General features: G+C 36.7%; 1 protein-coding gene across 1 annotated transcript in view; it reads left to right on the top strand.

The window, feature by feature from the left end:
- LOC129725971 (zwei Ig domain protein zig-8) overlaps positions 1–22,786 on the top strand; it is a 264,625-nt gene extending 241,839 nt beyond the window's left edge. The window contains exon 9 of the mRNA XM_055682461.1: positions 1,324–22,786. Coding sequence (XP_055538436.1) covers positions 1,324–1,475 — 152 coding nt within the window. The 3' untranslated portion in view covers positions 1,476–22,786. The remainder of the gene's footprint in view (positions 1–1,323) is intronic.
- The last annotated feature ends 1,570 nt before the right edge of the window (positions 22,787–24,356 follow it).

Consider the following 24,356-nt stretch of genomic DNA (forward strand, 5'->3'; position numbering starts at 1 on the left):
AAGAAAAACGGAATTTTGAACAAAAATTGCCTGACTTTGTCACAAAGAGTGGGTTTCCACAGTGCGGGGGGTATTCCAATCGACATCAAAATTGGGATTTTTTCATAGTGAACTTAGATGAATAATTCCCCCAGCTTTGAGCCAAATCCGTGATGGTCGTGTCCAAGTTTATTCATTTTCGTGGTCACTTCGTATGGAATGACCCATATGTATGATGTTAATTTGAAACAATAAACGCTGCACATTAATTTCATTTTTTCTTGTTCGTCTGGAATCTGGATGTCATAAGCTATAAAATATCGTAGGATGGGAAAACAAGACTGAACAATGTCTCTGTTGGAACTAAAAGCAAAGACGAAAGTTCTATCAGTGAAAACAGTGTAGAAATAAACTCGTGGATGAATTGAAGCGCGGCTTGAAGAGCTTTCTAAGAAACAACATCCCAGAAACAACAATCAGCAGTGATACAAAAGCCTCTCATTATCATAAGTTGTTTATTATCTTTTTTGACTGAATGATTCGAATGCATTTGGCTCAGATGAAGAATAAAAGAAAACTTCAATGATTAATTTTTTAAACGAGATCCATCTTATTGACTAAGAAATATGCGTAGAAAGTTTGTGAAAAACAAGTTCAATTGATTGCGTTTGAAACAAAGAAAAGGAATATACAAGAATTTCACAAGAATTTCACAAGAATAATAATCATACCTCGTCTTGAATATACTTGTATAAAGTAATATCACATACCGACAGACGTAACCGCACTCATTTCATTGCAAATATTAAGGCTGGAACTTCCTAATTAATCCCAACATGTAACTATTCTCGAATTTGTTATGAACAAAACTCAGCAAACTGAAAACGAAAATTTCTAACGGAAATCGGAGGGTGTCTGGGCAGGCGGCCGGGGGGGATGTTTTGGGAAGTATCTGGGAAGGGTCAGGAAAAGGGACTGGGACTGGGACTGAAACTGGGGCCCGGACTTATCAAATTTATTCGAAATTATCGTGAAAAGAAGTCACAAATCATTTTCGATGATTTGGTTTGACGTGTTTCAATTGAATTAATGCAAAAAATTATATATAAAACAACATGCTCTTATACTCAAATTTACCCTTACCTAACTGCATTGAGTATGATTTCACATGAAAATTTACTAGACAGTACAAAACTCGTGGTGTTTAATTCATACCGAAGGCATTTTCAATTTGCTTTCTGTTTACTTACAATTTAAAACTGCTTACCATGGCAGAATAAAAAAAGCTCCTTGTTATTTACCACTCTAATACGTTCTTTTCTTTCTTCTGCCTTCTATTTCTAGGTGAACATCCGGCAGCAATGCAGCACAACGGAGCGATTAGACCGTTCGCTGTGTCGCTTAGCTCGAGCGCTCTCTTATTTTACGTGGCACTTTTAGTGCATATAGCATTGAGTAAGCAGTTTAGAATATGTCACAATCGCGATGGAAGATGAAATTGGCCCCGCGGCTCTGAGCTTCGTTCGGACCCAGAAGAGGACCAGCGAAACGAGCAGCGGCACCAATCCAGCCGGAGCGAGCGAAGCTCTCAGCAGCAGCCGTGCTGGTAACGAACCAACGACGGAAAAACTCCACCGGAAGGTGAATCACGTGAGTAACAGTGGGACGTGGTGCTCGAAAATTTCACGCTTTCCGGAAGTTTTATCCCCCTGTACAAAAGCATTCATATGTGCGTGTGGGTGTGTCTGTGTAATCAAACAGCGAGCAAGATCGTTGCTTTAAAATCCCTTCTGTAAAACACAAGTAGGATTGTGATAGTTATCGAGGTAAACAAGTTGAAGAATGAACGAATGTTGTAGATGTAAGAAACGATCAGAACAAGATCTAGAGGGTAATAAAAACCAAATATAATCAGCACACAGAAAAAAAACACAGATTGTAGCGTTTAACCTAGGTGAAAAATACCGACCATGGTGCAGAAAGCAAGCAGGGTATGTAGCGCGAGGTAACGGTCCATTGAAGTTGGAAACCGAAGGTGTCGGATTTATGGTTGAAACGTGGCAGAGCAGAGCATGGCATATAGCTATATGTTTACACACCATCTACAACCCTTTGCGACGGGTCTAACACGGTTCCAAGAAGAAGGGTAATCGAATGAACCGAACGGAAGCACACAACTTGCAGACCCGGGTACGGTGTTTAATTTGTGGTACTTAGTATTACAGAAAACTTTGTTTCACTAGGATCGAAATACGCCCGGTATGAAGTACAGGCAGGGAAAATTGAACTTTTCAGCGTTCGCTTAAGACGGCAAACGGTGAGAGTTTACATGGTGGAGTTTGTATTTGCTTCGAAGTGGAAAATCCGCGTGGTCCTGCTCGAGGAGTAACTGGTTTCGCGGTACTCGTGGGATGTTTACACTAGCACCCGGTTGCATTTCGTTTTGAATCCAATTTGGTAGTGCAGTTTGGTTGTTTTATTTTGCCCGGATGGAATGCTGTTATAAGGTTTCGATAGCTTCATAACCTCCAGCCAGAATTTTTGATAAAGTAGGTGAAAGTTCAATCGAATGCAAAGTACTCTTTTAAATCGGTTAGCTCCTCTAAATAAAAAAGGTCAAATTATTCAGAAAACTTTTCTGAACTCTCTCAGTGGGATATGAAGCAAGCAAATCAGTTTCAAAATTAGGAACCTACACTGAACAATCGTTTGAATCAAATCTGGTCATTTAACCTTTTTCGTACTAACAAAGTTGAAGTTGAACGCAGCGAATACTTCCACACTATCTTTTCACTTTGATTCTAAATTCACCAGCTTCTGCTAAGTGCAGTGGCAATAGCTGCAATTAAAAACTTCTAAGCCAGTATGCTAGTGGTTCCTAGCAAGGAAAAAAATAAACCAAAAAATATATTAGAGCGAAAGAGGAGAGCGCAGAGCGCTGCCGTGATTTGGAAAGCGGTTGCGAAACGAATCCGGGATAAGTCTCGCGCGGGGTTAAATGAATGGAATTTCGTCCGTCGTGTTTCCCCCTCCCTAACCCTACCCTCTTTCTGGAAAAAAAAGCGTAGCCGCATAATTTTCCGTGCCACGCTCGCTCACCGGTTGAGTGAAACTGGCGCATTGCTACGGTTTGATGCATTCAGGTTTCACCCGCCAGGATACGGCCTGAAGAGAACGAAAAGTTTTCCCTTTATAAGTAATTAATCAGCAGCGCGCTCGCAAAGGTGCATATTTAATTTGGGTCGTGAATGCAGAATAACTAACCAAACAGCAGCATCGCGTGGTGCGCTGTGCCTCTGGCAAACCGGTCGCAAAGCATAGAAGCCTAGAGTACGAGTAGCCTTTCTGACCGGACTGTGTGGTGCGATGGTTTCGGTCGAAAAGGCAGTGTTGCTCTTTGCTAAATTTCGAAAAAGAAACTGGGCGTATTTGAAGTTTTCGAGAGTAATTTATATTAATCGCACAGTGACTAAAATGTGATTTTTAAGCAACTTGGTGGTATTACAATCTACCATAAATATTTTTTTGAACGTGAGTCGTTATGCAAAAACTTTATCTTGAATCATCAAAAGGTAATATAGTATCGTCCCGTGTCAAATAAACCTAACTTAAGTCTAAATCGAGAGATAATATTTCTTGAAATTCTTCAAAAATTGAAATGATTACCTAAAGGTCATTTTTTTTGATATGCTGTCTTCAAAACCCTCAGGAAATCTCTATAGGTTTTTTTTGTAAAGTTTTGATCTTTTGTGGTAATCTCTATAAGTTAAACCGATAAAAAATTTTACATCGAAAATGGTTTACTGGTCGCTTTTGGGAGTTCCTAGACACGAAATTCAATGTTCTCTGTGGTAACCAGGAACCAATTTTATTGCAGTTGTGAGCTAACTGTAATGATTCTGAAACAGGCACGCATTTTATGAATCAAAGTTTTAAATAGTTTTCGACAAGTGACGCAGCAAAAACTGAAATCGGTTGTTCAAGACCAGCAACCAAATCTACTACTTTGATCAAAGTTTTACAGAAGGAAATTGCATCATTTGATCATCACTGTTTGACGACTTGTAATCGCTGAAACCTACCTCGACGGGCGCGTGTTCTCGTCTTCTGCAAATATTTGCAGTAACACCAATTTCTGATATAAGCTTGAGTATGCTATGTTTTTGTTATCGTATTTCAAGCGAATTGATGACAACATGTGAATCATCTAATATGTCATATCTCAGTAACCTGTCGTAGGGTAAAATAGCCTATTGTGGACCCCTTTCTTATAGTGGACCACCCGCCCGAATAACTCAATTTGTGCAAAAAATTCGAGAGAATTTCAGAAAACTTTTATCGCAAAACGTCTTTTCCAGCCAATGTGCATCAGAAGCATTTATAAATTCTAATTTATGTTAAGGTTAAATGCTGTTGAAACCAGCCACCACATGGAATTTTCAAAGGCACAAGACTCGGTAATAGTTAAGGCGTCACCTGTGAAAACGCCATTTTATGTTTGCTATTGTGAAGCAAACATAAAATAGCGTTTTCACAGGGACCGCATTACCTATTCTCGAGTCTTGTGCTATCGAAAATTCGAAGTGGGGGCTCAAAGGCATTCTGGCTACATGTCCAGCCCACTGAAGCCTGTCCCGCTGTATTACCTTAGCTATATCAGCATGTTTGTATACCTGGTACTGTAGTAACTGGCTTTTGTAGCACTGAGGATAAAATTGAGTTCTACCACTATCTGCAATGTTTTGGCGAGTGTCAAAAAAATTTTGCATGCCGCACGCATAATTAAATAATTTTGAGGTACTAAGAAAGTAATTTCTCTTCATTTGAAATTGCCATTTGCATGATGTGTGGAATGACTCTCATTCTGTTGATACCTCGGTAGCACTTTCTACCGTTTTAGCAAATGAATTGTACATAATAACTATCTGATAAACAACAAAATATACGTTCTGCGCAAGTGGCAGAAAATGCTAACCATTCCACAATCGAGCGACTGCACAATGTTTGTATTCCTAAATATATTGCAAGGAATACATTGACATGAGACAGGCTGTCGTCATTCTACGTTAACCTAGAGGACGTGTCTTATAAACAACCTCTCCAACTACTTATATTGGTTTGCATTTGGCCTTTGTGATCAATCAATCGAAAACCCACCAGTCGCCATCTTGGATTTGAAACTGAGAGCTGGAATTGGTTCCCGGCTTCTAAGCATCATCCTAGTTCTGTAAATATCCATATTGGTTGCTATTTGACCATTTCAGGAGTTCGACATGAAGTCAGTGGTCGATTCAGTTTCCTCACCACTTTAATATTATTTGGTCTCATTGTAATAACATATTTGGCACATAACCTACCACCTCATGTAGAATGGAAATATTGGCTTCGTTCATGTCTCGTTATGTCTCGTTATCTAGAGCACTTTTCTTTAAGCTTGAGAGCATTTCTGCATTTTGGCTAAAACGGCAAATATTATAGAAAAGATAAAATCGACTCTTCAACGACGACGTCCGGTAGAGGAGAGTGTGCCAGTGCTCAAGCTATTAACACCACAAAAAGAGAATATTTCTTAAGCTGTTGTCGATTTGGTCTATTTTTACCACTATTAACTTTTCAATTGTAGATTCGTTTGCCATGAGAAGGACAATGTTTGTATTGGAACAATTGCCACCAATCATTAAACAACAACCGAATTTCGTTTCGATTAGTAAATAATGAGGCCTTTTTTCTACTGCTTTCACAGCAGCCACATTCGGAAACTGTCTTCTGCCGTGTCGCGACCGACAGCAGAAGATGGTTGCTCAATCTGGAATTGATGTGCGTTGAAGACAAAAATACACTTGAAGGAGGGCTGATGTAGCCAAACCGAACGATTCTGTCCGATACCTACCGAATTTAAGAGCCGCTGCTGGATGATATTACTTCTTTCGTATCCGATTGATGAATGAGGAGAATGCAGTTGGCAGAATTCAGCGGAGTTTGTCGTTTTGATTGCCTTAGAGAAAAAACGACTAGCTTCGTAAACGCAGAAGCGAGAATGACGGAGCTTGAAAAAGTTGTATAGCTGAATGTGCTTCATATGCATTATCTCTCGGCTTGTACATAAGAGCTGCTGCTGATGCTTTTGTTTCAGATTCCAGATTGGAAATAGCATTGGCCGATACCGTATCGATACCAAAGGTACCGATACCGCGGGGCCTGAATATCGGTATTTTTTATCGATGCAACTGACGTTGATATCAAGGTGGATCGATACATTCACCCCGATATTTTTTCGATACTGAAGGGAAACTATTAAATCGGAGAATTTACGGATACGACCGATTGCCCGCAAATTTGACTCTTTTGGTAAAAGACACCAACAGATTGCATATACCCGCGCTATTCTAAGATAGTTTTCCTGCCTCTTGCGAGAAAAATTGTTTCGCAATTGACAATACTGTTTATGCAGAGCAAAATCGTGCTGCAGAATTATTGTGCTGCTCGAAACTTCAAATCAGGCAGCAGACGTGCTTATGCTATTGCACTGATTTGTATGTGACATATAATTCCCGCTGTGGTCCCATTTGGTCTATTGACCGCAGGGATACCAAATGTGCAGATTTGTCTGCAAAACGCAGATTTTCGATTCGCAAATAATTGCAGTTCTCCATAGTTTCTGTAGATTTTTGTCAGAGTCTCTTTATACTTGCGCAGACTTCCTCAAAATCTTTGCAGATTTCTGCAGACTTTTGCGTACGCAAACGCATTTTTTTCAAATCACGGCCAGTTTTTTTTTTTCAAATTTCAAGCAGATTTTGTCAGTTTTTCGAGCGGTTGCAAACTTTTTAAAAAACATTTTCCATCACTGACTGACCGTAATGTAGATAAAAAAATGCCGCTTTTCATAGACCTGTCGCCGAGTTCCGAGAACACGTTTCTTTAAAGAGAAGAAAATTTCTTCATTGAAGGTATTATATGAAGAAATTTTCTTCTCTTCGAAGAAATGGGTGCTCGGAATTCGGGCGCTGTTTTAATCAGCAGGTAGAATATCGATACAGCTGATATCGATGCTCCGCGTTCGATATCAACCTGGTATCGATACGACGAGAAAAAAATTATCGATGCTCGAGTATCGATACTTTTGCAGATTTTGGCCAATGCTAATTGGAAATGAACGCGAGCCGCATGCCTGTGCTGATATCATGCATGATAATGAGGCCAGCCTTTCCACGGGAACAGATGGATGTTTGATGAAATGACCAATCACATGGTAAAGGCAATATTTGGTACATTTTTGCGATATCTGTGTATGAAAAGCGTGTAAGTGGTTGAATAAATGACATTTTCTGACATAGGACTACGTCTCTGTTTTCTATACTAGATTACATTTTGTAAAACTGAAAATGAAACTGACAAATTTTGCGTCAGATTTCAAACGATTATAGAAAGCGAACGACTTAATGCATCTTAATAATTTATATGTCGGTGGATAGATAAAATGTGTGACAATTGTTTGATATAATGTTTAATATTGTTGCTTCACTGCTTAATGGTGAAAAAAGGTGAAAAGTTACAAGGTCAAGCTTTCCCATACATTTTCCTCGCTATTGCCTTGCTTCTAGAGCACGGATAGCAATAACATGGACGGAATAAATTTCACTGCCTACATATTCTGACTCAACAAAGTGATTTGTTTCGTTTCTCTTTCTCAAGACTGCGTGGCCACGCATTCAATACAAAAATCTACGCTGAACTCGATACAAAAGACTGCGTGTAGAAAATTCAACTCCATTCTTGTTCGTCACACGGTAGCGAGTGGAGTATAGCTGTTAGAGGTACGCGGCACGGTACGGTCGAGAACTGCATACGAGTCAATTTCCAGGCACTGCGGAACACCTCACCTTTATTTTGCATACGGCAGCAACAGGCACCATCGTAGATTGCAGGATATTTTACTGGCACAGCTATTGGAAGGCACAGCGGAGAGCAAATTTTATTATGCGCGGCCAAGCAAAATATTCAATGCAACCGGTGCACATAAGACGGTCCCTATATAAAAGAGTGGCCAAAATTACCAAAATGCGAATTGATTATTCAGGATGTTTTGAGCACATGATTTTGTAGTATTTTATCTATATTTTCATAATTTTTGAATGAAATCTTGATACAAAAAACGGTTCATGTCGAAAAATGCCTTCAAAGTTACCTATTTCAGAAACGGAGAAAAATAGTTTTTCTGAATATTTTGGAATATATAAAAACCTACTAAAGCTATCATGGTATGTTCACATATGATTGAAAGCTTATTAAATTAGTTTCCTAAAACAGGATGGGTAATTGATTTCAACCCTACAGAGTCAGTCGCAGGCCACATTGTAAATATGCATAACTTTCCTAATTTTGACTATCGGAAACATTAAATGTAAGCACGTGTAAGCATAGCACCTGATAGTGTGTCTGAGAGCCCCACTTGTGCCCTTCAAGAATATGTGTTGAAAGTTTACGGAAAATTTGCGTTTTGGTAGAAAAAGATGATAAAAAATTTTCCATTTTTTTGTAATTTTTGAATTTTTGGGTGATTTATCAACAAAGTTTTTCGTATATTATAGAAATTTGGTTCCAAACACATTAAAAAAAACGTGAAATTATTAGATTAATTGGTTTATTAGAATATACGTTGTTTAAAACATATGTTAAAAGTTTGAGTAAAATTTGCGTTTTTGTAGAAAAAGATAATTTGAAATTTTCAATTTTTTGTGTAATTTTTTGGAGTTTTATGGGGGCTTATCAACGTATGTTACAGTAATTAGGTTCAAAAATATACTGGAGAAACTTAAAATTAGTATGATTATTCAGTTGCACACACTTAAGTAAAATAAATATTTTTTTCATTTTGTAAACAGCCCCTTGTCAGTACAAAACTTTTCTTATGTGTCATAATCATCTGCAGTGGAAAGCCAACAATTTGGCACAAAAAATGAATTTTGGCCGGAAATTTCAATTTTCCGACCATTGTGCGGTGGTGCGATCATCGATCATCATCGTTCTGTAGCACGCATTTCTAGTTGATATTATATAATCGGTTCTTTTCAGAACTATAAATGCTTTAAGATAAGAGTTATAAATTTTTGCAAATACTACTACAGGTCGGACTCGATTATCCGGAACAGCAAAAAAAATTTCATTCCGGATGATCGAGTTTTCCGGATAATCAAATCACACAAAAACTACTGAAATTTTGCGATTAACAAACATAAAATAAATACTACTTTTCTTTATTTTACTTGTATGATGCAACGGCGTAACCAGAAGTTATTTCTGAGGCGAAAAGGGGTTAAATCTTGAGAAGCAAAAAAAAAATTGGACATTGATTATTTTCACTTAATTCGAACATGTCCCAAACATGCCAGAAGTGACTTAAATGGTAACAAATATACCAGAAGGGATGGTAAAGGCAAACTTACGAAACTAAAATTGAAAACGGACACCAAACAAATAAAATTCCGGATAATCGAGTCTAAAATTCCGGATAATCAAATTCCGGATAATCGAGTTTTCGGATAATCGAGTTCGACCTGTAGTGTGAAATTTTCATATTCATGTATTTCTCAATAATCATTTTTACAACAACGACCAGGGAATCAATGATAAACGGTAGTATTGCCTATGAACAGATTATTGCCTCAAGATATGACCCTCATTTAAAGAAGTTTCACTGCCAAATTGAGTACTTTTTCGGTTCAATTGTTCCTTTGTGCCCACTCAAACACCGTTATCGGTCAAATATCAATAACGCAAATTACTTAATCTAAGACCCAGAATAATTTTCGTATCGGGAAAGCACAAACTTTCTTGTGGTGCTTATGAAAATCACTCAATAATATCAAAGGTGTTTTGTGTCGTTTCTCTTTCTCAAAACTGCGTGGCCACACCTTCAATGCAAAAATCTACGCTCAACTCGATACAAAAGACTGTGTGTAGAAAGCTCAACTTCATTCTGTTCCTTAACACGATAGCAAGTGGAGCCTTTATACCTGTGTGAGATACACGGTGTATAACAGGCGTAGTGAAGTATGTCCTACGTCACCATTTCATACAACCCCTAGGGCTGTACACCTTGTAGTATTTTAATTAATTTTGCACTATGTGTCGATTTTCACATAGCAATATTTGATTGAAATGTTACATATAAAACTTTTCTCAAAATGCGAGAGAAATCACATAAATTTATTATTGCAAAAACATGCCTATCAGAAGTTGAGCTGCTAATTTTCCTTACTAATTGTCCAGCAAAAATAAAGATTTTAATGTGAACAATTTTCAAACTCATTCAATCTAACTCCAAAAAATTTCACAAAATTTAAAGCTCATCGAGCTTATACTATAAGTATAAGGATCTCCGCCAACTCGACTGGAACTTGCAAGAACTTTCAGAATTCAATGGAACTTTGTGGGTGTATAGAGCTTGCTGCCCTGGACAACTTTACATTTTTTTATATAAATCGATATACATATCTGAATAAAGACAAGAGAGAAAAGTTATCAATGAATGATCAGTAAGCAATTGTCTGAACTTTTTTTTAATACTGACAAAATAAATATTAGTTCCTGCCCGGAAAAAAAATATTTTAAAAACAAAAAGTAATATTAAAAAATGTCGGTCATTTCAGGTTTTTTTCACAATATGTTTTTTTGGATAGATAATTTAGTTGTCTAAAAAACTTCTCGAAAAAAATTTTCCATGTTTGTTGCGTTTCCGCGTTTTCTTTTCTGAGATCATAACCGTTCGGTAATAATAAGTGTTATAGAAGAGTTGTCAAAAGATTTTTTCAGGAAATTGTTCATGTTTTTAATAAAAAATATTGAGAAGCTTAGATTTAAGATCGTACACAGATTTCAGTTTCAAAGACAACATAAGCAAATTTCTCCAAAATTTGAGCTCAATCTTTGTTTGATAATTCGGTTTTCGTGCCATTAGGGTTTTCAAATTAAGTCTACAGCACAAATAATGAGCATCAAAAGCGTATTAAAAATCAGGCGCCAATCGGCAGCTCCGTAGCCGCAAAGTTACAGATCCCGCTTTGATAAGTGGGGGATCGAATCTTAATAGAATCAGGCCATTTGGTTGTCAAAGGACTTTAGCATGGGCTTTATTCTCAGGCTCTCCACCACATACCCTTCCATCGATCTGAATTCTACAGTACCTCTGTTGACTCTCCTTCTAACATAAATAAGTCTCTATTATAATAAAACTGGTGTGAGTAACGTATGAAAGTTCTCTCCAGGGAATTGAAATTAGGCGATATTGTTAGGATTGACAGAGGATCGGTATAGTAGAGCAGTAGGCTTGAAACGGAACGGTAAACCTTACACACAAGCACGGATATGAATGATAAGCGTATCACTTACTTCGATAGTGTACTGTCAATAATATGAAGTGCGGGGTACAGAAACACCTGGGCAATATCACAATCGATCTAATCTCTAATCGCAGTGATGAGTCAACATAGGAAAAAACAATTGCTAATTTTTGCACAACACGAAGATGTTTTAGAGAATTGGTTGCACACAATTTAACAGGATAGCACTGTCGATGTGAGTTCGGTTATGACGCCGTGATGATGACCGCGAATTGAAAATATAATGTCATGAAAGCCGTACACAACCGTACGGGTATGCAAGAAGACCAGTAGCTTCGATTTGAATGAAATTGTGTTCACGTGTTTGGCTTAGAAAACTGAATATATAATACGGGTGGAGGAATTTGTAGACTCTGGAATAGTTTTCTGAACAAATGAGTGCATTCTTGTTGGCACTTGATTTCAGGCATTGAAAATCATAAACTCTCGAATAAACAAAAAAAATTAGAAGAAATAATTGTGCTAATGAAGGTCTGTGAAAAAATACACACTGAGAAAAAAATGCTTTAGATAAAAAAGAATCTAAATAAAAAACAAATTTTGAATAACAGAATGAAAGAGGTAAACTGTTCCTCTAATCTATTTCTGAAAAACCTTGGTGTTATTACAAAAGTTTTGCTAAACAGTTTTGTTCAGTTATCTTTCTAAACTCTATGATTTCTATGAGGTTTACCTTGAGAATTATATCACATTATTGAAATACTCTTGGAAAAATGAAAAAAAATTGGAGAAATTTAAAAAGAATCTCAGACCTAACCTGGGTATTTTCATCAAAACTTATTTCACAACTTCAATTTGAAAAACGAAAAATTGAGAAATTTTTCAGTATGCTCTCTGAGCGATTGGAAATTTGTCGTTGGTTTTAAACTTTCTTTGTTTAACAAAGATAACGTATATATTTCTTGCATTTATTTTTCTTACAGAGCAGAGCTTTAATAAACAATCGAAAGTGTTTTTGCCACATTACATCAAGTAAAATGTATGCTAAAATAACTACATACTTTCAAAAATATATTAAGGAGCTCAAATAGTTTCTCCACCCCTGGAAAAAACCCAGTTTGTGAAATCAAATACGTATGTGTAAAAAATGTTAATTATTTCTATATAGATGAATGAATTCCATAAAAATTTTGCGACTCCAAATTTTTTTTTTGGACTATCACATGCTATTTTTTAGGAACACTTTTTTGTTTGCACTGTTGTCATGAGCTTTACTTTCTCCAGTGAAGGAAGGCGTGACCTCGGAGATTTTTCTGATTCAAAATCACCAGCCGTCTTCACTTCAGCGCAAACCAATTGCTTTGCAGACTGGCAATCAATTCCCCGCGAACATCTTATCAATTTCAGCGCTTGTCGGTAATTGCTCTCTGCCTGTGGCAACAAACAATTAGACACATTTCATTGAATGCTGCCTGCAATGAGCCGATACTCGGTAATCAGTGTACGTATTGATGGCGCGGAACGCATTTGAAAAATCACTCCACAAGAAAGCGCTCGACAGGATTGCACAGCCAGATGTCGACAGGGAAGGATTCGACCCATTTATCACCGCACCATCATCGATCGGTTTCGCGGTTCTGCGAGTGGCTCGACTAATGGTTCGGTTACCGTGGAGAATAAATCGATTCTATCTTGTTCTTCATCCCGGGCTCGAGGTTTGCTTAGACCCACGCTCTGCTCTGATTATAACTGAAGTGGAGTTAGTTCTTTTGCCGGGAAAAAGTTAGGTAAACACCAGGTAGACTCTCATATTACGCTTGCCGGCGAGGGTAAAAAGTTGATTTAAACACTTAACCAGGGCGAGCAAACACAAGCTTTAAAGTACTCTTCAAAATCATTAGCAAGAGATCACAATCTCTTTTAATTAAAAGAATTAGTTTCTAGCAACTTGAAGTTCATTCTTCAGCTCCGTCGTAACAGTTTTCCACCGAGCAACCAACTGACTCACCTCGCCCACGTTGCCAGTAGAAAGTTTTCGAGTCAACTGGGGGGAAAGAAAAGTTTTCTGTAAATAAATTATTAATGCGGGTCCAGTTGTGGCAAAGTGAGTATCTATATTACTTTCTGGTTCTTCGATAAACCCTGAAACTAGCCGCAGGATGTGTGTGTCGTGCCTTTCACTCGCTGCTAATGAAACAAAGAAGCTCAATCTCGTGATGAACCTCAGTCGGTTACAAATTAAATTGTGAGTAGGTAATCAATATCGACTGGCAACAACTACGATCAGCCGAGTATCGTGTATAAGCAACGTTAGTAGCGAGCGTGAAGGTACATATTAAATACGAGCCATGACCAAGGGTAAAACGAGTAGGGCAAAGCGTCGTTGCAGAGTTATTCACTTGTGCGATGTATTATATTAGAGCACAGATCGTTAGATAAATCACAGAATCAAAATACGTTTCTTTATTGAACGAACGAACAAACGTTGGTGAAGTTGGAAAATCAAATAAACAAATCAAAAGTGTGATAAAAAGAAGCGAAGAAAAATTTAGAAAAAAAATCCTATAGGAGGCTTCTAAGTCATGTAAAAAGAACAATATTCTTATTATTAAAAATGTATAAAGTAAAATTCGAATAGAAAAATTTAAATCTAAGAGGATAGTAAATCACTAGCAAATAAGATAGTTTTTTTTTTCAGACAAACATACACAGTAAAGTTGTGCGGCGAATAAATCAAATTCACTGAATCTACTAGGGATCCATTACCCCTGTTCAGTGCTGTTGCTATTCGTACGGTATTAGGTCACGTTTTCACATCCGTTAACCGGTGCGCTAATGATTCCTCTAATGGAGACCGGATGCTATCCCACTCCAGGCGTAATCCGCCGACAAATGATGATCCTCTTTCGATGAACTCTCTCCGCCTCTGATGCAGACAAGTCAGAAACAATATTATCTATCAGCTGTACGCTTGGCTATGCAAATTTGCCCGGTATGATTTATGATGAAAAGTTAAGGCTGTTTTCGGGGGAGATTTAAATATGTACAACATCTGACTCTCACACAAACAAGCTGAATCTTTAAGACCAGGAAGAGATGCAAGTTGATTCGTCCGTTGCGAAATGGAAAACATCTACCTACGAAGCGCTCCAGGGTGGTTTCAGGTAGGTCGGAGCTTCAGCATTGGTTTTCAATAATCTATATGAAAAAACACAATTCGGAATTTTGTCGTGATTCACCTAGCCTAATGTAATTGTGGTACATCTTTTGAGGTTAAGAATATTACTTTGTGTTTGCTTTTCTCCTAGTAATCTATAACAAAATATCAAATGTAATATACGACTCGACTTAGTTTTACAAATTGAGTAACTGAGTAGTTCTTAAGTTAGTCGCCACTCAAATGCAGTTATATGGATTTTGACAGCTAAAAAGCAAAGCCTTGGTGCTACATTCCGATTCGGAATATGACCTTCTGTTTATTTATACACAGACTTCGCAGCCGACTGTTCAGTGTACAGGACAATTGCGGGGCTAGCGCTACGATCCTACTGACACTAAACAGTCTCTCCCGAGCCGAGACTCGAACCTACGACAACTGGCTTGTTAGGCCAGCATCGTACCTCGAGACCATCTGGGAGATATGATTTTGGCAGCTGAAATATTCGAAAAGGAAACAAATGATTTTCAATTGAAAGCGAAGGTCAACAGCGTCACTATCGCATGATGTTTTAAAACTTAATATGCCTTTGGGCACTAAAGGAGACATGGTCTTTTAGGTTCCAACTGCGGCTGGCAGTGGATCAGTTGTTCGGAGTATACTCGACGTCGACACTAAAAAACACTGCTTACGCGTTTGAAAAGTATCCCCAAATGACAAGAATAAAAGAAATGAGTCATAATTTGCGTCATGCATTCCGTCAACTTAAAATAAATCCATGAACACATGAATTTTGCCACATTTTTATTACTGGTCGATTCCACAAGAGTAGAGTTTTAATGAGATGACAATAGGAATAAATTCACTACGACGTTATGAAACTCAAGTTTCTCTTCAATGTTTCACTTGCCCACCGGTTTAAGTGATAAATGAAAGTTTAAATTTCAACAGATAGTAATTCATGTTTGTATTGTATTTAATATGAATGGAAATCACAGACAAACAGACGTGCCACTCGATGACGATTTCATCGACCAGAGAAAAAACGATCATTTTTGAAATTTTGCTTAGTGGCAATAATACCGCTAGTGTCGCTATAAGCAAGCGGGCACATTTATTATCAAAGACGAAAACCGTTTTACGATAAACCGTGCCACTGTGCTGAGTCGAGAAAATTTCCAACTCGAAAAGATCCTCGACCTGATCGGGAATCGAACCCGACATCACAACCGTGTGGGAGAGCTAGCCGACCAACATCGCTAACCACAGAACCACGGGGACCACATCCGAAAATATCAAACTCAAAGTTGATAATTTTTGCTTTCCAAAAACTCAATACACTCTAAAAACAATTTGTTTTTTCTAAATAAAAGTGAATAATTGAAAATAAGTTCTATTTCAGATAATCTATGGTCATTTCAAACTATTTTGCAAACACCGAGAGTCACCATCTGGAACTTAAAGTCGATGTCCAGCATTGATTTCAGGATCCAGGAGGTATTCGACCATTCCAGACTGTTCTAGACACCGAAAAACACCGTCATGAATTTAAAAACAACGTCTGGAAATTATTTTCAGACACTGGGCATCATTCTGGTTCCAGAAATACCCATATTAGGTGGTATTTGGTCATTTTAAGCTATTTTCCATACAACAAAAACCACCATCTTGAACTTAGAGATGGCACCTGATTGATAGATTTACAGGTTTTGAGCCTCATTTCGAGATATTGGGTGGTTTTATAATTTCAGCTCATTTCCAAGAGCCGAAAATATGGTGTCGATTTCCAACCTCTGATCATCACCTGATTTCAGAAATATTTGTATTGGGTAGAATTCGGCTATTTTAAGCTGTTTCAGAAAACCGGAAGTCACCAAATTAAAATTTAAAACAGCATCTGAAGCCGTTTTTTGACCTATGTTCGTCATTTTGTTTACAAGACTGAGCCACATTAGGTGTAGTTAGTCGTTTCAAGCTGTTTTCAAGACGCCAGAAGTCATCATCTTGAGCTTGAAATCGGCGTCCAGAGTAGATTTCCGGACACTGGGCATCATCTTGCCATTTGCCATCATTTTAAGCCTACTTTCGGAAACCGGAGATCATCGTCTTGAACATCGAAAAACCGTGCGATGGTTTCCGTTTTTTTTTTGCATCATTCAGGTTCCGGAAATATCCATTTTTGACAACGCTCTAAAATCCGATAGGTCGAAATTTGCACTCAAAACAAGACTCTACATTTTTCAATAGTACAATAATTACCATAACATCACAGTTGTCGCATACCTACCTAATTAATCTTTTAATAGATTACTGTAAGAATGAAGGAAGTCTATTAAAAACTAACTGAGTGATAAGTATTTGAAATTAGACATTTTTTGTGACGCTCTTGATTTTTAGATTTTCATTTGAAACCTTCTCTCATTATGTTGCTGAAGGATGTAGTTCTGCGTCAAAAATATATAAAAAAATAAACAACAATGAGATAAATGTATGCGAATGCGCTTTCGAAGGTCATTAAAAAAAATAACTATTCACCTTTTACTAACATTTATAACTATTGGTTATAGCTAATTATATTAGAAACTCTAATAATAAACGTCCCGCAAAGAAGCATCGTGAGACCATACTAAATATTACTCTATTGTCAGAACATGCGACACGTAACATGGAACAAAAATCAAAACTGTATAATTTTGTCAATTTGTCAAAATGCCATTACCATAAAAGCTACTAACTGCATTAAGCTTTAAAGGATTCACTGAATCTCCAAAGTGTCTAAAACGCCAACTTCTCAATTCAAGACCAGAACCATTAATTTTTCTATGAAAGATGCGGCAATCAATTTTTTCAACATAATTTCAACCACGTTCTTGCAGCTTTGAAAACAATGCGCACCGGGAATCACCAACCTGAAATTAAAAATGGCGTCCGGAGTAGGTTTTGAGCATCATTTCGATTTGGAATGTAATTTCAATTCCTGACTTCTGAGTATCACCTGTTTCCTGGAAAACGGCAGTCACCCTCTATAAATTTAAAACGACATTTGAGGTCCATTTTTGACTTCTGCGCATCATACCGTTAATAGAAATACCCATATTAGGTGTATTGGGTCATTTTAGTCTGCTTCTAGACACCGGAAGACACAATTTTGAACACAAATCCAGAGTTGATTTCCAGACTCTAGGTATTTCAATGATTCCGAAAATTACCATATTGGGTGGTATTCGGTCATTTTAGGTTAATTTCCAAACACCATCTTCAATATCGAGCTAACTTTTTGGGTTTTGGGCGGTTTGTTAAGCATTTGAAATCGAACAATTTCCGTGACGCCCTCAATGTATAGATTTTCATGCCCTGTCAAGACTCATTGTTATGAAATAATGGTTCACCTTTACTAATATTCTAAAGTATTGGTTATACCCGCGGCTTTATTAGTAAAAGTCTCACAAGGGAGCATGGAGAGACCATACTAAATATTACTCTTATTTGAGTTTATTTTGAAACAATACAACGCCGCATAGCGCGTTTAATGCATGGAAATGGGTGACTGAATAATTTTGTCAATTAAGTTCATTGAAAGTTGGTCATTATTACCAAAGCTACTAATTGCATTAAGGGCTTGGAAGATGAACTAAATCGCAAAAGTGTCTAAAACGCCAACTTCTTGTTTTATACCAGAAACTGTTCATTTTTTCATGAAAATTGCTCAAGATAATGGAACCTGTGCTTTCTCTATATTACTCACTTTTATATAATTCCAAAAGTGAACTTAATGCAATCATAACAAAAAATGGAACCTTGGCTACCTAAATTTATTTAATAATCATAAACAGGGGTGCCTCTGATTACTTCATCTATTTTCTGAATTCGTTTCGAATTCGAGCGTACGAAGTGCATGACTTTTTGCATAACCTCTACTGATTGTGTCGAAGTATGTCTAGACTTTCACCATTCATGCATTTCTTGCTAATCTTTGACGATTTCTCGTATTAAAATAAGAATTGCGAATAAAATGATTTTTTGGTGATTTTTACGGCATATAAATATTCGGTTTAAACAAATAAAAAACAACAAACGAATTAAGAACAAAAAGTTCTCAACATGAAAAAAATTCATAGTAACCTTTTTATTGCTTTTATAATTTTCTTTATGCCCAAAAAGCAATTTTTAACCTTAAGAAAATTAAAAGATACAACGTACTTTTTTAACTACAACTCACTACAACACTTTTACTTCCGTGGTCAATCGTCTGTGTATTTTCTAAAAAAAAATTATTTACCGCAGACGTAGACCAAAATAGGGGAAGTGCTCCATTATTCATCTCATTAAGCTTATATTCACGAAAAATGCACAGATTAAACACCAAATTTCCACGAAATCATTGAACAAATGAACAAAATACGCTAACGTGCTCTTATAGAATCGTTCAGAATTGTATATTTAGTAAACTTAGCTAGATTTATCCTGAATTTTGTAAAACAAAGCATTTTTCACAACGCTTCCATATCCATCTCAAAACTTGAATCACTGCTCAATTATTCATCTCACGACGTCCCCATATTCATCACACTGTTCATCATGAATGAATCACATTATCATGAATGAACGTAGCCGCAGCCCGTCGTAGTAGGTTACCTAGATATCCGCTGTAGTTGTTTACGTGCAAAATTGGTAACCTAGGTAACCACTGCAGTGCTGTCGATATATGTCAATTATGTCGGAATAATTTAACATTTTCAGTATGATTTTTTCGTATTAACAGAAACTGATTTGGCAACTTTTGGTTTTCTTCAACGCAGTTAAAACAGATGAAAATACATACAGTTGAAATTTGGGAATTGTAGAAATTCATCTCATATATTTCTGCTACTTCAGGTTTTTTTTTGGAAATTTGAGGTGAACATATAGAAAATTCGGAGTATTTTTAGTGAAGTGAGTGATTTTATTTAGTGATTGAAATAAGAAGTGGTCCACTAGTGATGAAAAAACTTTGGTTGGCTGCTGAACGAGTCTCGTCGTAGCCGTGTAGAACAATGCGCGGATTTTGTTTTCTGAGGTGGGTGATTGAATTAAATGAGTTTTCGAGTGCAAATGCCCGACTATAGTGAGTTTTTGAGGATTCTACTTCATGAGAAATCTAATGTGAACTAAGAAAAATCCATTCCATGGATTAGCAGATTGGTTTAGTAAGAAAATATGCGTTTTTTCCCTGTTCTCATTTGTGTTTCATGTTGTATGAGATGAATATATGGGCTGAGATGAATAATGGCGCAATTCCCCTATTATATTCACGTGGGATATGGATGGCCTCTTAAATGCTTTTTGTCTCTATGAACTCTTTCGAGTCATTTTTAACCATTTTATTAGGTCGAAAATATAAAGTTCTACTCAAAAATCATCAAAATAATATAGTTATCAAAGTCAACCCGAAATAAAATTAAATGTGAAAATTTCAGAAACGGCTAAACTGTTGCTAAATTTTCGAGGTATTAAGCAAATCTTGCAGAATTCATATCAGTAGGCACTCATTTAAAAAACATCAGAATTTATTTCAACAATTATATTCTTGACATGTCACAAAAAATTATTTTAATTCACACCTATTTACAGTACCTCTTACTAGTTCTTTTGTTATCATCACAGTTGACCTTCTTTACAAAAATGTGTCGGTTTTAAATCAATACAAAAAAATTCAAAAATGTCAAAACTTCGCACAAATTAGCATTTGCACTTTAAATGCCAGATATTAAAAAAAATTCCTACGACTAGATTGAAAAATTTGATTTTTCAACGATGTTTTGCAATACCAATCATTCTATGTTGTATAGAAATTGATTATACAAAACATTATCAATGCAATCCATTTCAAGTTTATATTATATGTCACTCATTTTTGATGTAACAGAGAGAAAACTTCAAGCACCATTTTAATCATTCTAAACAACTGTTTTTCACGTAGACGAATTTCTACGTTCAAAACATATTCAAAAAGTGAGATGTTTGAATGCGGATGTGCTGTCTAGGGAAATTTTTATAGAATAGTTTTTTCTCCTTTTACTGTTATTTTTTAAGTATTGGCTATGGCTAATTATACTACTAGCTATAAAAACTAAAATCCCACAAGGAAGCATTGTGGGACCGTATTAAATAGTGGTATATTTTATGACTATTTATTCAATAATACCACGGCCTGATAATTAATTTCAAAATTAGACTCATTTCAAGCTTACGTTACTTTGAAATCGAAACCTTTTTTTTTTAAGGATTGACACTGCCTCGACATTGTGGAGGTCCACTGTGAAAGTTATTTTTATGGTTCCTGAAAAAAATAATGTTTCATTTTTTTTTGTTTTTGTATTATTCTTTTTCTGACGACAATTAAACTAACACAGAACTACGCTGCCGTTCAACGTATCGTTAGTTAGTGCCCAGAGGCTTAATATATTCATATTCACGCCGTTCATATTGAGTAACCAACAGTGTTATTTTAATTCAAACCAAAACAGTACTTTTTTTTATTTTCACAAAGAATAAGGAAGCATGTTTAAACCCACCACAACACCGCGTGTGTGCTATGCCACTGCGGGTTTTTTCATTACCCTTCAGTACTATTACAAAGCAAAAACCGACAGTATTTTAAATAAAATCATCATCATCAAGTTATCCAGTATTATACCATTGTCATTATATTTTGATCTCATCATGGCGTCTAATACTTGTGTATTCCCCGAAAATGCAAGCCCGCGGTTGTCTCATGTACTAAAGTCAAAAATCCTCGGCGGAAGGTAAGGCCTTGGTCATAGTGGACACGAACAGCGGCGCGAACCAATTCACCCTGCCGTAGGTTAATGTGCAGCTCTACTTACGGTAGGTTAATGTACAGTTCTACTTACGGCTGTACATTACCCTAGGGCAGGGTGAATTGGTTCGCGTACACTATGGCCAGGGCCTAATACAAATTGCTCTGCGTGGTGTGTTTTCTTCATATTTTTATAAGAGATACTATCAACACTATGTCATGACTAAGCTGCGCCTGACAGTGCATCAATAAAACTGAGTTGACATGTAAACAAAAAAAAAATAAAACTGAGATTGTGAAGGAGCAAAAGTAATCTGACACAAGTGATGGCCCATTATTAATTAGAACGTGAATTTCTCAACTATTTGATAGACTATTTTGAACACATTTTGAATTTTTATCGTCTAGCTGCCTTCGTTTCAAAATACAAATCAAACATTAGATATAATAAATCACTGCCTACCTTTAGATGATCAGTATTTTTCCACATTTTTTACCGTGAGATTAGACTGCTTGACATTCAAGACGAGGAAATTTATTCTGGTGTACTTTCTACTGGCTGATTTTTATCAGAATGATTGCTAGCTTCCGCCTCCGCGCACTCCTCAGACAGCCAGTCCGCATTGATCCGCCGTGCAGCCGCTGCCAAAGCGTGAAAACGAAATGAGCAAAGTATTGCAATAAATGTAAATCACGAAACCCAATAAATTAAATTAGGTGAAAGCTAGGTAAGGATGCTTGCTCGTCTTTGCTGCAAGGTGTTTCCTCGAGAAAAGAGAGAATGGATTCTCCAGTGAAAAATTCTCACCTTCCAATGGAAAACTCGAACAAGCGTCGCTTAAATACCAGATTAATAGCAACAGTACGGAACAGGACAAAGAAAGACGAAACCCCAAAAGGGTCATTTTTATGTGTACGACCGAGTCAAATGTTTAGGGTTTGGAAAAGCGTAAAGCAGGATATCTGTGGTCTCAACTGGGCGGCTGCATCATTAAAATAAATTTCCATTATGATGATTGCAATCGTTTCCTTCGTGATGCTTATCATTAGTTTGAATTGATGGTGTATTTCAGCATCCACAGTTCCAGTTGTGGTGACTATTCATTGCATGAAAGCTGGGATAATAGGCATACAATCCAGCATAGACTCGCAATCAACACAAGCAGGCAGATCAAATCCTAAGTAATGTAGCAAAACGTTTCAATTGAATTACACTTCTCCCAAAAGGTCAAACAGGATTATCCGGGTAATCACTAAGACATAAACACAATGTTATAGTTGAGTAAAGAATGAAAAAAAAAAACACCCTGAGAGCTGAATGCTGAACTTTATTTGCAATAACTTAAAAGTTGTATATTAGGGAAGCACCGACTTTGAGTGCGAACGGGATCCAGGGGATTCCCGTCACGCGGTTCGAGAGATGCTAGCCCGAAAAAATGAAGATTTAAGATAGCGGCGGATTTCGATAAAACCGAAACGAAAAAGAAATAAATTCTATTTAAATAGTTAGATGGCTTCGGTTGTTTAGTTTTTATTATCCGAAATAAAGGAAATTTATGGTGACCATTGCTCAAGTCGAGCGGCGGCCGACGGGCGGCGCTAACGAGGTAAGTAGGTCGATAGAATATTTTACAATTTACGGTTAAACAGTTTGCCGTTCAAATTCATTCGTTTCAAATATTGATGGCAGAATTTTTTATGAGATCGAAGGGGTTAAACAAGCTAATAATGGCAAATAATAACATAAATGTAATCGATTTCCTCTATAGAGTAATTTCGCAAAATTTCGAAGCAGTTTGAAATATTCCTTAGACAAAACTTTCGATGGACTTCGATAAATATTCAAATCTTTAAGAGCCTCGCAGACTTGGAACAATTTAAAAATTTTGCATTTTTGCATCGTTTATTTCTCTATATACTATTTTATCCATGCTTTCTAAGCTGGTACTTTTCTAATTTTCACACAGCATATTGCGAAAGTAATATAAATATGAACCAATTTCAGCAGTCCACTTTATTAGGTAAATTCGTATCTCATTAATGTCAATTATAATTTAATTATTTGTGTACTATCATTTTTGAGAATTCCAGTTATGCAAAATTCAGCGGTAAATTTGAATCAAACATAGTTGAAGCTTTCAAAATGTGCACATTCCTGAAACGGCGAAAATCCTAAAATGCTTGAGCACTATGATCACGAAATGAAAAAAAAAACATTGCGTCTCGAAGGTTTATCAGAGCTCAGCAACAAAAAGAAAGCAGTTTTCGAATATTTTAGATATATTTTTGCTATTACCTTTAGATCTCGAGTCAATAAAAACTTCGTGTTGAAAGATGGCGGCAGCAGTAAGCGCTGTCGATTTTGACATATCTAAAATGTCTGATTTTGTACGTAATAATTGTAATTTACGGGACGTGTTATTTCTCTTGTTTCATTTAAAGAAAAAGAGGACTGAAGCGCATCGAGAGTTAAAAACTACAAAATATACAGCCCTGAAGTTTCCTACCGCGAAGACTCGTTTTAAAATCCGGAAAAAAGCTATAGTCAAAAGTATCGAATCGATTTTGTGTTGTGCAAGTCTTGAAATCAACCGACCATATCGTCATCTACACACCCGTCGCACACTAGGGTAGATCATGAACATTGATGGACAAAACTCCATAGCTTCTCAAATTTAATTATAGAGTATTGGTGTCTTCGACAAAGTTGTTCGACTGATTGTGATCTTTCTTCCAACAAAGCATTTTTAGTCTGGACAAAAAATGTCAAATAACTTCTTAAGATCTTGTAAGTATACGGTTCACCATTCATGTTAATGATCATATTTTGATCCGAAGAACTTTCTGAACAAGCGTGTCAACGTGAAGGAGTTTCACGACCGGTTTTTTGCATTTTACAAGTATCGGTCGAATCGAAGTTTGCTCTTAAACTGGACAAAAAAAGTCAGATGTGACCAATATACCGTTCAATATACCTTGCATGTATTCAATTCTGCTGGACTTTCGTCTGTACGCCTCACAGATTCGTGAAAATGTGCTGTGGTCATAGAAAGCTGCCGCGTAATGCATGATTTACACG

The sequence above is a fragment of the Wyeomyia smithii genome, chromosome 2 (assembly GCF_029784165.1).
Source record: "Wyeomyia smithii strain HCP4-BCI-WySm-NY-G18 chromosome 2, ASM2978416v1, whole genome shotgun sequence".
NCBI lineage: Eukaryota > Metazoa > Arthropoda > Insecta > Diptera > Culicidae > Wyeomyia > Wyeomyia smithii.